This window comes from Scomber japonicus, chromosome 9, assembly GCF_027409825.1.
Source record: "Scomber japonicus isolate fScoJap1 chromosome 9, fScoJap1.pri, whole genome shotgun sequence".
Lineage (NCBI taxonomy): Eukaryota > Metazoa > Chordata > Actinopteri > Scombriformes > Scombridae > Scomber > Scomber japonicus.
Genome location: NC_070586.1, coordinates 20417879 through 20434116, shown reverse-complemented (window position 1 = coordinate 20434116; position 16238 = coordinate 20417879). Strand labels below are relative to the sequence as shown.

Here is a 16238-nt window from a genome sequence, read left to right as displayed (position 1 = left end):
CAGATCTTTATTTATAAAACCAGATGCTATAGCCCTTAGACTTGTAGGACACGTTAAAGAAATGAAATCCACCTCACTGATTCCACATTTGAACTCTTAACCTTGCTGTCTATGTATGGCCATGTGTTATTAATGAAGAGCATCCCTCAGCACTGCAACAGGACCGTCATAAATCCGGTACCTAAACTCAGCTTAAAGTTAATGATGTATACCATTAACTCTATTCCATATGAACTGAATGTTGTGATTTACTTTCTGACCAGCTAATACGATATTTGTAAATACATAATTAACCGCGCAGTGACTCTGTGTTAAATGGAATTAAGTTGTGTTTTAGATTAGCCCCAAATAGAAATGACTCTTAAATTGCAATCACAGAGGACTGAACTCACAGCCCTTGAGTCATGTCTATGCGACAGTAGTTTTCTTGATTTTTATCTCTAATATTCAGTGATGAACCAATATACTTACCTCAGCCTTTTAACCATCTAGTGTAATCTAAGTGAGGACATTTTTTATTGGGTCACATTAAGGTAGGATTTTGTAGTATGTTGTTTACAAGTACTTTCCCCATTTTACACTCAATTTGGAAAGACATTGGGAGAGAGACAAGCTGAGTCCTTTTCAACTGCTAATCATTTTAAAGCTGAACTTTCCTTTAAATACCCCCTCCCCATTGCCCACCCCCCCCCCCCCCCACCACTATTTTTTCTTTCTTAATTTTGGCTTCAATTTAAATTCTTTTTTATCAATATTTAATACACACACAATACACAAGGACGTTTGTGGGTTTCACCAAAATAACTGAAAGAAGGCTTTTGCCAGAGGAACAAAGGAATCTAATCTTTGGATTTGTCCAAGTCCAAAATGAAATCACTGAAAGGATCTATTACACAACAGTACTGCTACTGTAGAGCTGGAAGTCTTACTGAGCAGAGTGGATACATGCAGCCATGGGGCTCCATCTCTCCTCCTTTTCAAGGATGGTCCTCTCACTTATGACATTCCACTGCTGCCCCAAGTGCTTATGAAATAGAAAAAAGAAAGAGAAATATTTCAGATTAAAGCCAAGATATCTCTTCAAGGTGGAAAGACTTTGCTGGCAGAAGTTACTCATTATTCCCTATGCCCCTTTAAAAACATTCTGTAGTCGTACTGCCTGCTGCCATTTGAGCTTGTGAAGTCTCTCGCAGCTTTGAACTGTATACCCATGCCTTTAAGCTTCACCATTGTTTATGCACTCACCAGCATCAATGGGTTGCATCTGGGCCACATATCAAAATGGCTAGTGATCAACTACCAGGCAACAAATCAATGACACAACAGAGTCACAAAGCCACTCCTATAGTCTGCATGTTTATCGGCACCAACACGAGTCAATGTATTTCTCTTGGGGAGTCTATGAAGTGGAAACTGAGTGAACAACTAGGCCATTTCCACTTACTGTACACATTCCCTGTTGCCGAGAGTAGAACTACGTGTTTATGCTTACGAGTACTGTTTATAGCATCAAGAACACTAGCAGGGCATGTTCAGTTTAATGTTTAACCCATCTTAGACTTAACTTTATGTTAGGGATGAATTTTTAATGTCCATGCAAAAGTGCTTGCTATGAATAGCATAGACGCTGTCAAAACAGCTCGTGTTGAATCATATATGAAGTTTCCGTGTATTCAGCACCCATGGTGTGCTATGTAATTGTAGTTAATGTGACAAAGAAAAATGTAAAATTATGTCTTGTTAAAAGCTGTACAGGCCTGAAGTTTCAACTCAGGATTGATCTGACTGATTAACACGGACCACTCACTGGGGTTGATAACATGTTTTCCCAAAACTCAGCCCAAAACAAATCTTTCAGTGTAAAAAATCTCTCATCTGCATTTCTGCGTATTGGTTTAGAGCAATTTGGTGCAGCACAGATATGTGTAGCCTACAGTACAGTGCTTGTCTTTCACAGATGTTCTCCAAATCTTTATTGACTGGCTAAATGCTCAAATGTGGATATCCTTGACAAACTGGGGACTGCTCAAAGTTCTTCATATTTACACTTTGCATTCTTTATGACTTACCATCCAGCCTACATCCAGGTTAGCTACAGAATCTGGCAAGTCTCAGTGCAAGGTGGCTCAGTGCATTATCACATGTATGTGTACATCTCTGCTACATTGTGATGTGTGTTTGGATAAGATGATAAGATGAAATGGGGAAGAAGCCATTATCACTACTGTATGTGCTGCAATCAATGTTTGATGTAATTTAATTACTGAAAATAATTATAACATTTAATGTTTCATAGTAACATTTAGATTTTAAACCTGGCCCAAATACGTCAATGCCCTTAAATCCCTAACCCACTGTGAAACCCTCATGACAGGTTTCATTTAGTCCCACTTTGATTTTTTTTATCAGTGATTTGGTCTTTCGTGAGCTGGGAATGTTTTTTTGCCCTAGAGGCTAATGAAACCAATTCAAAGCCCATTGTGTAATTTTAAAAGGCTTTGGATTTAACGAAAATAAGGCTGAAAATAAAACAAAGCTGTTTTTTTCCTGCTCTCTCTCTCTCTCTCTCTCTCTCTCTCTCTCTCACTCTCACTCTCACTCTCACTCTCACTCTCACACACACACACACACACACACACACACACACACACACACACAGCCTCACTCTTGAGGTTGTACTCCTGCTCAGTAACCACTGCTCTAGTTCCCACAAGCTCAAGCACAGCTCATTTCAGAAAGTAGTACTTGTGAGGGTAGCAGACCCAAGATAAAAGTTAATTAGGACTCTGGCAGAAGAGGATCAGACAGAAAGAGGGACACAACAACAGAGATGGTGTCAAAGGAATAACTTGACATTTTGGACTTGCCGCCTCATCTGGCTCACACCATGGTAGACCAAAATCCCCTATGTTGGCACTCCAGATTACAAAATGGCAAACTGGCATTTATCATTAAAACCAATAGGTATCACTAGCTGTGAGTGCACTCAGTCGTTTGCACCCACTAGTTTCAAAGTATGCTGCGCTAATGATGTGATTTACTGTTGGCTCAAGAGCAAATTAAGAATGTTCCTCTTTTTATTCACAATGTACAACATCCCTAGAGAAGACAAAGAACACAGGAAATCCCAAATGTTGTTAAATTACATTAAGATTAGTGAGAAATAAACTATGACCAAGTGTGAACCGAAAAGACAGCGAAATGGTGAAGACATTGTTAAAGCTGTAATGGTAGTAAAGTACCATCTTAAGCTGAGTAAAGGGCATACACATTATTAGAGATAATAGAGAGATGGGATACACAATTGTATACAGGGCTTATGAATGCGAAAGGCAGGGGTAGAGGAAAACAAGAGAGAGAAGTATGGTCAGTAATGTGTCGGTAATAAGGTCAGAGGCAGAAGTCCATTATGAAACCCCCTTGAGGCTCTATTTATAGTGACCTAGGAGGGAGGGGAGGGAGGAAAGGATATAGAGAGCAAGAGATAGTGAAAAAAGAGAAGAGTTTGAAATGAAAACGGTTGAGGAGAGAAGGGAAGAGTGAGGACGACTGAGAAGGAGGTTGGATGGGGGCGATGGGTGGAAGGGTGCCAGAGAGACAAGCAGAGAGGCGAAGTGTTGGGAAAAATTGAAGATGGGAAAGACGAGATATGGGGATAGAAGATGAGGGTAAGGAGAGTGGAAGGATGCCAGTGAAGGAGGAAGGGATAGAGGGAGGACTCAGAAGGAGCAGAGGAAGACAGCAGGGAGGACAGAGAGTTTGGCTAGGCGAACAAGAGAAACTGAGTCGTGTGGTCAAAAGGAATGAGGGTGGCAGGAAGAGACGAGAGAGAGGGATAAGAAGGCGAGAGAGAGACAGTGAGCCTCCAGATGGAGAAAGGCATGAGCAGTGAAATGTCTGATCCAATTTTATCTTCAGCTCTGAACAAAATAGCCAAAAATATGAGAAAAACCTTCAAATTAAATAAGCCTGTAAGCTGTTCTTTATCATTTGAGTTGAGGCCATCTTTATTATTTGATCGTGTGCTTGTATGTGTGTGTGTGTGTATGGGCATGTGTGGATTTGTCAAATAATCTACAGAACAGGACTCAGCATGGTGTTTGAATTCTTTTCTGAAGGAAACAGGAGGAGCCATAGGAAGCAATATGGATGAGGTAGGTAAGATGGGCAGACATATGAAGGAAGGGTGGAGGATGTGGAAACACATGTAAAGGAAGAACATAAGGAGAAACAAACATAAAAATTCCATGAGACAGGCTAGACCTAGTGGGTGGGTGCAGGGGTCGATGTGGAAAGTGCCTTTGGGGAAGTTGCCTGAGATGTAGGGCTAAATCAATGTAGTTCCTCCAAAGCACAAGCAGAGAGAAAGCTGGCTGCAAGGAATAGAAGAAGATTCACAGACACTGGGATATAAACTGGCTTCCTAAGGGAATCACGAAATACATCACTGACCAAGATTAAAAGAAGCAAAATATTGTAAGACATATTGGACAGAAATGATAAAAAAATGTAATCATAAAGGCAGAAAGACTAGCCCAGAGAGAAACTGACAGGTGAAAAATATGCAGACGGACATTAAACAGAGAGAGAGCCAGGTGGATAGTGAGACGTGGATCGTACAGCACAGACATACACGCAACCAGCCAGCCATACTATCAGTTGTCAGCCACCCAGAAAAACATTATCCTATCTCCCTGAAAATAGACGTCCTTTCCCGGCCAATGTTTTGATATTCTAATGCATTGCCCTGCGTTGGCTGCTTGTATTAATAGTGATGCTGAGCTGTGATAGTAGAACATGAATGAAAGCGAAGCCTTGCTTTTCCCCCAGGCCTGGGATAAGGGAGACAGAATCCATCTGGTAGATAACATTACACAGCAACTAGCACAAGTTTGTACCCCCACAAGCTTACATAAGACTATGCATATGAATGAGATACCCCATCTGCATGTGGATGTGTGCGTACATTTGTGTGCATAATACAAACTAAGACTTGTGCAGTACAGAGCAGGTAACTTCTTCATGCTTCTGAATGGCTATAATTATTTTTCTCTGGCTGTCCATATGTTTGCCTCTCCTGTTTTCTTATCTGTTTTCCTCCTGCTTGAATGCGTTTCTTTCCTATTATGATGTTATTGCATTATTACGCCATTATTCAGTTTCAGACAGACCGTTTGATTAAATAGCTTTGTGAACTACATCCTTTATGTTTGTGTTGTGAATTTGTTTGGGCAATAATGCTGTGATTACAAAATTATACATTTCTTGAGTCTGGTGTAGTCTGGTTTTTATTTAGTGATACTGAAGAGAGGAAGTGAAGAGGAACTGAAAGATTGGAGAAAGGAGACTTACTGTAAATGACTTGCCATTACTGGTTCGCACAATTTGTCTTATCTTTCACTCAAGCTATACACATAACTGTGACTCACAGCATGTTTTTATGTTTCGAGTCTATTTTCTTTTCCTTTTACATGCATAAATACAGTGATTAGGTAAAACCATGGTACCTGAACGCATCCTGTGTAGACACAGATCGAGGACTGTAGCTGCAGCTCTGTTGAAGTGCTGCTTTCCATACACAGTTATGTCAAACCAGTGACTTAGTTCAGAAGATGAAATTAAAACCCACTTCATAGCCAGGACTGTAACAGATTGGCTCTCATCTGGCCTCACCATGATCGCAGTGGCTGATAGTGTGACATTTAGGGTCCCACCCACGTACCCAGTCATTTGAAAGACACATACGAAAAACTGTAACCAAAGCCCCACTGCGCATTGCTCAACCTTGAAAGAGAGGAATCAGATATAAACCCCTGCTGTGGACCATCCTGTGCTGTCCAGTGAGGTGTATCTGTACACCTAAGCTGACCTGCACCACAGAAACTGGAGATAAGCTGCAGATTAAGAGCCATTTCAGGACAAACCAGGCGTACTCACTCCATAGTTCTCCATATAGAATGGTATACTCTATACTTTTTTCCTCTCTGTCTATCTTTCCTTATGAGCACAGGAAGCTGTTTTCTAAAAGTCGTGAGAAAGAAATGGCCAAAAAGATCATGTGCATAAAAATGCTTAAAGCAAGGAAACATGCTCAAGGGCAGACAAAAAGACAAGGAAAGCAAGGGGAGAGTAAAAGAGGAATGAGAAAGAGATTGAAGAGAGTGAAGCTGTAAAATAAGATGCAGGAGTTGTCATTCAGGACAAGTATAGAAACACATACAGTCCTAAGAAGGAAGTGTGTGTGTGTGTGTGTGTGTGTGTGTGTGTGTGTGTGTGTGTGTGTGTGTGTGTGTGTGTGCGTGTGCGTGTGCGTGTGTGTGTGTGTGTGTGTGTGTGTGTGTGTGTGTTCATGTAACACTTGGCAGAGATGGTCATGAAAAATAGCAACTAAGTGCTTTCACACTGCCTACCTGAAAACACCCACACATCAGCTGCTGTGTGTGTCCTTCCTTAAAATGTGCCTGTGCCCAATTGTACATATACATGTGATGTATGTCCAACTGTGAGTGTGATGGTGTCTCAATGTGACTCTCACCAAGCAGCATCTGAGATGGTGTTTATGCCTCGAGTCAAATGTAATGAAGAAACATGTTCTTTTTGTTTTCTTTTCATGAATGCTGATGAATATTTTTCCTCCCTCTGATCCTTTAATAACTCTCCTTTCTCAGCTCCTCCATTTCCTTTGTTCATTGCATTATGGAAGAATAGTGTTCATCAGCAACACATGCAAAAATCAAGGCCTTTTGTGCCCTAATTTTGAGTACACTTAACTGTGTCTTCCCCTTTGTATACTACACCACATACTCAAAACCTGCTTAGAATTAGTGGTGTATAGATTTGGGATACAGCTATAGACTGTTGAAAACACATGTAGTGTATGTGATGTCACATAGCCAATTTTTAAGCCATGTTTTGAGTCCTTGAAAAAAATCCCTATGAATCTCTTTTATCAAACAATTTTCACTAAGTCATGTCTTATGTATCCATCCTTATCTTTGAGCAATACTGCCATTCTTAAGGATCAGCATATGCAAAATTTCTCATGTTGCAGATAAGTTCAACATACAACATTGCAAAAATTGTACTATTACTGTGTAATGGACTTTTTTGAACAATCTTTATTCACATCAAAAAAAGATAATAAGCCGCTAAAACAACAACAAAAACCTGTAAATGTGCTGGTGTTACCATTAAAAAACAAAGAATGCACTGATCCAACTTAGTTTCTCCCAATACAGGTATAAATACCTCAGCCATACTGATATCAGTGCTCTCTTTCCACTGACCAAAAAGACATTTTACCCATATAAACTTATGCTATACCATATCATGCTGACCTCTGTAATATCCAGTATTCTACTATAGAATAATAAATACGTTCCTATATTCATGCACATACAAATATACAAAATATGCTAATATGCAACTGTAGATGCAGTGGGAAGCAAAGCACACATCTGCTTAAATGCACTGTGTGCAACACACACCCAGATGCATAAAGATATACCATTGCATGAACTTACAGTACAGCATGTGCATCGACAGTCATACACACACACACACACACACACATACACATACACACACAAACTTAAACACTAATATGCAATTTTATGCTGCTCTGACCTGATAACTAGGGGCAATGCAACTTTCAGTTTTGTGTTTGTGTGTATATATACAGTATGAGGGTTTTGTATTCATACACTTTAATTAGTCTTAACTAAATTAGCTTGGCTGTATCTCATAATGTAAATGTTCGGGGTATGTTCATTTTTTTGTTTGTTTTACACATACCAACTGGAGAATATCTGTCAAGGAGGATTTATATGAATTATAGATAGAAAGGGACATAAGAATCAAGTGATTATCTAACTTCAGGAGAGAAAAGGGACCCAAAGTAGAAGTAGATTAATACTAAACACAGATACAAAAAGTGCAAAAATGATCATTGGTGAATTTCCCCAATTTTGATATAAACAAAGGAGTCCATGCAGTATAGAGAATTTCCCAGTGCATACACTCACTTATAGGATATGGTACAATATGAGACTAAACCACTAAGCCAGCAGGACACACCAGACTTATTCTCTTCATTCTAGAAGAACATTTCTTTCTTAACTCAGGCCAGCTGTGGCCTAACAGAGTCACCCCTTCACAGGCAGGGCCATAAATCTAGTTCCAGGCTTTAGTTGGGGCCTTATCTGTCACACACAATGAAAGTTGGAGGACGCCAACCAGCTGTCACTGTCTGCTCCCATATAGATACACTAGCTTTCAAGTGTTTTCTGCTATTATGAATTGCCTTGTATAGCCCCGAAAGTCTGGTGGATATATAATTGGCTTTGACAAGGAGTGTGCTGTGCATGCTATATTATATCTTCCCAGGGTTATTTCTGTCATCAAATAGTCATGGTTGGCCACCCAGCCTGGGAGAAATTTCTCTCCCATGTAAAATAATACAGATGTTCTTTCTGTAAGTATTGGATTCAATTTGAAAACCAACAAATTGGTGGCCAAACATACATTTGAATCAGCATCTACCTTACACAGTCTCAACAAAAAAGTGAGTAGTATGATAATCTTCAGAAAGATATGGTTTAATGTACATTTTGTGTTTTTTTGTTTTGTTTTGGAGGTTTTTTAATCCACTTTTCTATTTCTATTCTTTCTATTTTGGTTTATTTTTTCAGAAGATTATAATAAAACATATGCTTATTTAATTGATCCCTTTGGACAAAGGTAATGGAGTGATTTAGTTGTCTCATTTTGCATGTCTACTCGTGTCTTGAATAATGTGGCTTTTATCAAAGTGCCAATTGAGGATAAAGTTTCTAATGGATGCAGATGATGTGTGGCCTCCTGGTGTCTTCTTTCAAAAGGGCTATGACACTCTAGGAAGCAGTGTATAATTTCCTGGCATGCTATGTGGAGTAGTTCAGCTGGCTTAACCCACCCTTGATCTATTCTTTATAAACAGATTTTACTGTCAGAAATGCAGTAACACACACACACACACACACACACACACACACACACACACACACACACACACACACACACACACACACACACACACACATACACACGTACCTGCATACTGGCAGTGTATATTTTATCATCTCTTATGCCAGCCAGCATGACTTTGTTGGTCTGATCATCCTCATCTGAACCACTTATCATCTGAAATCAACTCTGGGGAAGGAGGGGAGGAATGGAGGGAGGCAGAAAAGGAGACAGGAAAGAAGGCAGGAAGTCATACTCATTAAAACAAAGACATTCATAGAGACATGTCACATTGAAAATACTGCTAACAATATTATTATTCTAAATGCCTTCATAAATTCAAATCCATAAAGTAAGAATAAATATGTGTTCTGAGTTTGACATACCACAGATTGTTGTTAACCACCCTTTTTTAGCTAATGATTAAAAAAAAAAAGGCAAATATATGAAATTAGGCTTCAAAGTTGTGTAAAAATCAGTCTCTGTCTCCGCTTCCAAACGCTGTGGGCATGCCCGCCGAGTTCACTGAAACCCCGCCCCCTACCAAGTGTCATCTGTCAATCAAAGTCACCACCTCTACCCGAAACATGGACGCTACATGAGGGCTTTCTGCCTCTAGCTCAGCTGCTAACTCAGCTACTAGCTCAGGGGCTAGCTCGTTGGCTAACTTGGCGGCTAACTCAGCTAACTGGCTAACTGTAGACTGTAGTAGTAGTAGTGTGCGCTGAATGTATTTATACCTACAGCAGCAGGGGCAGGTTTATGCCAATCACCGCCGTGTTACGTAATGCGGCAGTGATTTCCTAAATCCTGAACACAGAAATTTTGAAACACAGTTTGTGAAGCCTAGCTCCACAATTCAAATCTAAATGGTTGAAATTCATTTTACACATTTTTTAGAAATATATTTATGATTTAATGTGTTTAGAAGAAAATGTCTGAATTCACACGGTCTTTACAATAGTCTAACCCTATGCTTAAAGGTATATCTTCAGGCAAAAGTGGATAAACAAAACATATTCTCACCATATAACTATTGTTTCAAAGCATGAATAATTGAATCGCAGATGAGTAAACACTTAACAAAGTTGAGCACTGAATCCCCAATGGGAGGTTACAAAAAAGAAAATGAAAAAAAAATGCACTTGTTATTTTCTTAAAGATGATAATGAAAAAAAAGAAGAGGGAGAGATAAAGGTAGAATAAAGCAGGCAGTTTATGGTATTCATGGTGTGAAAGTCATTGACATGCACACACACACATAACTGTGTGTTCGTTTGCTCCTGTGTGCCCTCCTGTGACATTCACAAACATCTTTTGCACACTTTTTGTTTCTATAAAATTGTGTGTTTGTTGAATGCTTGAACGATGACGTGCTGGTGTGCCTTGTATTTGCATTTTTTTTCTGTGCCCACATTTATCTGTGTGTATATGCATTCTCCTTTGTAAGTGTCTGTGTGTGTTTGGGAAATGGGCAGCATCAAATCCAGAGCAATGATACACTAGATCCCTGCTTTCCCATCATCCTGCACTCATTCTATCTGTTTGTCTCCCTTCATCTCACTAAACTTCCTAAATTGCTTCCCTGAACCTTTTCAAGTTAATTCAGTCTGTCTATTTAATTAAAGGTGATACAATGAAGAGTAAATGTGTATTGCGGAAGATAGTGACTATCGTGGGAAGAGGCTCTGGGCGTAGTATTGTACTGTGTTAGTGAAACATTGTGTGTCTGTTTGTGTGCGTAAGATGGAAAGAGAGATGGCAAGGAAAATTATAAATCCATGGAGATTTTTTCTTTAGTGTGTACAAATGTTAATGTGCTCGTTTTTTGTCTGTGCGGGTGTGTACACTTTACTTTTGTCTGTGTTTGTATGTGTCTGTGAAAGACAGTGTCTGTGCCAGATTTGTTTCCCTAGTTGTCAAGGTTGTGTGTGTGTGTGTATCTGTACTTTTGATAGTGGTTGTGGAGGGGAGTTATGTGTTTTAAAAGTATTTTTGCATGTCTATTTATGGTGTGTATGTGTGTGTGTGTGTGTGTGTGTGTGTGCGCGTGTGTGTGCGCGCTTGTTTCTCTGTTTGCATATGTGTTTTTGCAGCTGCTGTTGATTCTAACTAACTGATAAGATGCTAAGAAGTATGATCTCATGATTTCCACGGCTACTGCACTGATACACATCACAGACCACTTACCAAGAACACAAGACCCTACACACAGACACATAAACACACACTCATACCCATGAGGCATTTTGACCCTATAAGGCTTCATTCAGCTTGCAACAGACTTATCTCTACATTCCTCTACATTTTTCATCACCAAATACCAAACCAAAATATTGAAATTGATATATAACATGCTCGATCCATATGATAGATGAGTTCACATTGTCTGTGACACTCAAATGTGATTGGTCACTGCTGATGACATCATTGTTAATAGATTTACTGATATTTATTGGCTGGGTTTTGTAGGTTTTCTGAAGTGGGCAGGCCTACAGGCTTGAGCGAGGGAATAAATGTGGTTTTTGCCCCCGGTACATATTTACTACATGCCGTAAATCGAACCTGGACATTGTTCCGCTACAGCCATTCATTATTGATGACAGCATTCAGGCAAGACGTTTATGAGCTGAGCTGTTAGGATCAGTAATTCACTCTGTCAGGAGATCAGGAGAGAGGAGCAGGTGAAGAAACAAGAGGAGGAGAGAAGAAGAACAAGAAGAAGGAGGAAAAGGAAAACAAATAGGATGAAAAAGTGCAAAGCAGGAAGCGGGAAGGACCAGAGAGGCAAGGATGGTGCAAAAGGAAAAGGAAATAGTAGGCATTCATGAAATAACGCTTTTATTCATGGGGATTTTTCTAACCATCCCTCCCCTCCTTCCACCCGCCCTTTTCTCCGGCTATCATGTTTCTTGTGCCAATCAATAATTTATAGCTGTCACTCCACAGCAGTGAACCCCCCCAGCTCTCTGAATGACAGATGAGGGTGAGAATGGGTGTTGGGGCAAAGTGAAAAGCAAGTGGGGGGTTTTAAAGCGGAGTGGTGAAGAAGTATAACGTCACAAAAAATACTAATGGGAGCAGCAAATGAGAAAGAAGCTGATAGACAAATGGTTGAACGTGACACTGGATAAATAGCCAAGAGTGAGAGAACATTTCCTACAGATAATGAAATTATGGGGTGGAAATGTCTACCAATTTTCATACTCTCATAGAACTAATTACAGAAATAAGAGAGGAAATGTCAGCTTTGTGACATCAAAGTGGGGACGCTGCCTACTAATTTTTCCCCTATTTATGTCTTGTTGTTTTACCTAAGCTGCTTTTAGCTCCTAGCCCACAGCACACTGCCACTCTCCAAGATAAAGGCCAACTGCACACACCGGTAGGGTGGGAGGAATTAAAGTTTGTGTTTGTCTGTGTGTGTATGTGACTCAGTGTGTATTTGTGGGAGTGTTGATGTGCAATTTTAGCCATGAGGTGTTGAAAAAAAGGTTGAACCTTGAAGCTGTGTCAAAACTGCTCTGTGTGTTAAAATTTCCCCATGAGTCACAGCTCCCCAGGTGAGGCAATCACACGTGTACACACACACACACACACACACACATGCGCACACGCACACACACACACACACACACACACACACACTCAGAGTCACTCTAGACAGTCTTAATGAAACTGGATGATGATGGAGTGGAGGGAAATTACAAAGTAGAAGAAAATGTGCATTTGTGTGTGTGTGTGTGCAGACTTTAAACACACTTCCATTGTGTTTGAGTGCACGTGCATGTTCATGAGAAAGAAAGGGGAAAAAAGGCTTCTTCATCTCCCTCCTACCTGTTCTTGTAATCCTCTGTGTTTTTTGACCTTGGCAACCTGATGACAAAACAGTCTTGGTGTCCCTTTGATTGAGGCCATGTGTGGGCGTGAAATTCAGATTGCCTGAAAAGACAGTTGAGGAGAGAGAGCAGGATGGAGGAAAAGGAAGATGAAGTTGCTGGTGCCCTCAGACTTGGTCAAATGAGAACCCTGTCTGTTCAATTACCTCCTCCTGTCTTTACATATCCTGCTTATTTTTCTCTGTGCTGTGTTTGCTATCATCATTTCTGGCCAATATTGTCTGAGAGGTTCAAGTTCCAGATTCACATTTGATTAAAATGGAGGAAGGGGCTTTAATATTTTTGACAATGACTTGGCATTTTCAGAATACATCACATAAGCTTGGAACAGGAGGAGAAAAATAACTTGTGACAAATGTAAGCTTTCAAATTTAAGTGGATTATGTATTATCTATTTGAGTTCAATTAGGCTCACAATATGCTGATCAGGATTATATAGTGTATATAGTTTGTTGGCAATTTAAAAAAATCTGTGGTTATGTCTGTTTACATTTATTTAAGATTGTGTGTACGGTATTTACGTCCTAGTATTGGAGCCCTGTTGGGATTTTGTGTAACTAAGTATTTTTTTCTTAGCAGTTGTGTTGTAAGTTGCTGTAAATATTTTTGTTTTGGTGATGATTAACTTGTGTTATTTGTCATCCTATGAGGGATTAACCATGTAAATGATTGGACACATAAATAAACTCCATTGGTAAATTTTTATTTTATAGTACGTGTTGGATCTCTCAATTGTTCTACCATTTATCTCCAGCTCCCTCTCTTGTCAATTCACCCTCATTTTTTCTCCATTGTGTAGTTTATTTGATCAATTTCTAAACTCAATGCACATCTGAAGAAAGCAAGATGTCATGTTTTTGACATTATGTTCTAAAATAAAATTTCTAATAGCCAGTAGTATACCACAAATGGACACCATAAACAGATGCTGATGAAAGGTGCATTTTATGACTCAGTGGAAGAAACATTTTCTCTTTCCAGGTCACCAGATTGAGACATAGCTGTTATTAGCACATGAGGACATTGTCTCGCGCACACACAGGAGAAAGAGTATTGTATTGATGCTCACTGGTTGGAATTTTTTTTAAGTGATTGAACAAAGAGCTATAAATCAGTGGGAAAACATAATTTTAAACTTTCTCCTTTCTTCTCCCCCAGTGAGAGACGATGATGATTTCCTGAGTCTGAGCGAGCTCCCAGAAACCTTCCCCTCTGACCCCCCAGAGCCTTTACCTCACTTCCTGTTTGAACCAGATGAAGGCTACATTGTCAAGAATAAACCTGTTAATCTCTACTGCAAGGCCACACCTGCAACACAGATTTACTTCAAGTGCAACAGCGAGTGGGTCCATCAGAAGGACCACACTGTGGAGGAGAGGGTGGATGAGAACTCAGGTGAGTGAAGTCTAGCACACAATGCAAACAGTCTCATTCAGTGAGAGTGCAATAAAAACTAGGCAAACAGATTGTATAGTGTAAATTGGTAGAAAAATTAATTAAATTAAATGCAGAGAAGATATTCATTAAATGGGTTAGTTGTAAAATAGCAGGTGACATGTCCAGTGCAATTGCATCTCAGTTCATATATAAGTTGTATATCAGTTCATATATACGTGTGTGTGTGTGTGTGTGTGTGTGTGTGTGTGTGTGTGTGTGTGTGTGTGTGTGTGTGTGTGTGTGTGTGTGTGTGTGTGTGTGTGTGTGTGTGTGTGTGTGTGTGTGTGTGTGTGTGTGTGTGTGTGTGACAAAATGTATCTGCAATTGGATAAATATATCTGCATTTGTCCAGTTGAACAGACAACTTAAAACATCTTAAGATATCTGTGCACATCTTAATATTGATATAGTTCCTATATTACTCTTAAACATTGACCTCTTTGCCTGTATATTTTTTAATGTTTCTGGCCCTGATGATATTTATCTCTGTGCCATATAAAATTGTGGCCAGCATTTTCCCCAGGTTGTCTCACTGAGCAACTGTAAGCAAACAGGTTAAACCTATTATTCAAATGTTTAGTTATTTGTGTAGAAAGCTGGGTCACATGTCAGATGTGTGTACACAGCTGTCCTACAGCCGGATCTGTACTGCAATGTTCATGGGACAGTTTAATAGGATCCACAGTGATGTACTGGACTGCAGCCAAAGTTCCACACTTGTCACTTGACAGCACTTGTTATTACTCTGCCAGTGAGGTAATGATGAATCTTGCTGTTGCTTTGGCAGGAAGACAAAGACGTACACAATGCGATTTCTTTGACTTTAAAGTTGATGTGAGCTCAGCTTATATGGCTACACCTGCTTGTTAATAAATCTGGGCTCCATGCTGAAAACTATTTAAAAACTCCTGATATATAGTTTCTGCTGAATTAAATAGACAGTGGAGTCAACAGCAAGCCAAATATGCATACTTTATGTGCTCTTTAATACTTGTCAGTGTGTATTGCCTGCAATCATGAGGAAGCAGAACTTTTGATTCTGTCTCAATTCAATCAATATGCCCACCAAAGATGTAATATAAAGGCTGTGTGTGTGTGTGTGTGTGTGTGTGTGTGTGTGTGTGTGTGTGTGTGTGTGTGTGTGTGTGTGTGTGTGTGTGTGTGTGTGTGTGTGTGTGTGTGTGTGTGTGTGTGTGTGTGTGTGTGTGTGTGTGTGTGTGTGTGTGTGTGTGTGTGTGTGCCACTGTGCTAACCCCAAGACAGAGATGGAAGCCACTGAACAGTACAGTTTGATGTTTCCCCTGCTTCAGCTGTTACACATGAATAGTCAAGCCAGAGGAGAATAAATGCAATAATATCTAGTGAAACCTGATATAAGTAAACCTGAGAAAAGTGAAAATATAGGTAGAATTATAGAAACACCCAGAGAGATTCACACTATAGCTAAATACATTTTACAAAAGGAGCAAACGTGTTACAGTCTATGCTTAGAGGTGGGTTTGTGACACCAGGATTTTAAGAGAGAGCTTCACTCTTATTTTCTTTTCATGTCTCTCATTAATGATCTGTTTTTCCACTGAGGATGACATTAACAATAACCACATTGTTGCTACTGCTTCTTTTGGTCTTCTCATTCTTTAAAATTACACCCTTTTCATTTCACACCAGGCTACTGTGTAGCCTACTTCACATCTCACCCTCATTATCTTCAACCCTGTATAACTTGAGTTTGATTTCTTCTCTATTGAACAACTGTAGCCGGGTTTAATGTATCCCCCAGGTTTCCCCCCTTTCCTGGCTTCTTTCTGAATTTTTTATCATTACCTTTTTTGTTGTGTGTTTTTTCATTTTGCCTCCTCCCCTTCTCTCTTTGTTTTCATTTCTCTTTCTGTGTCTATT

At 39.7% G+C, this 16238-nt stretch overlaps 1 protein-coding gene across 1 annotated transcript in view; it reads left to right on the top strand.

The window, feature by feature from the left end:
* Positions 1-16238, top strand: part of LOC128364399 (netrin receptor UNC5C-like) — a 200016-nt gene that overhangs the window by 79292 nt on the left and 104486 nt on the right. Inside the window, exon 2 of the mRNA XM_053324932.1 lies at positions 14061-14297. Coding sequence (XP_053180907.1) covers positions 14061-14297 — 237 coding nt within the window. The remainder of the gene's footprint in view (positions 1-14060; positions 14298-16238) is intronic.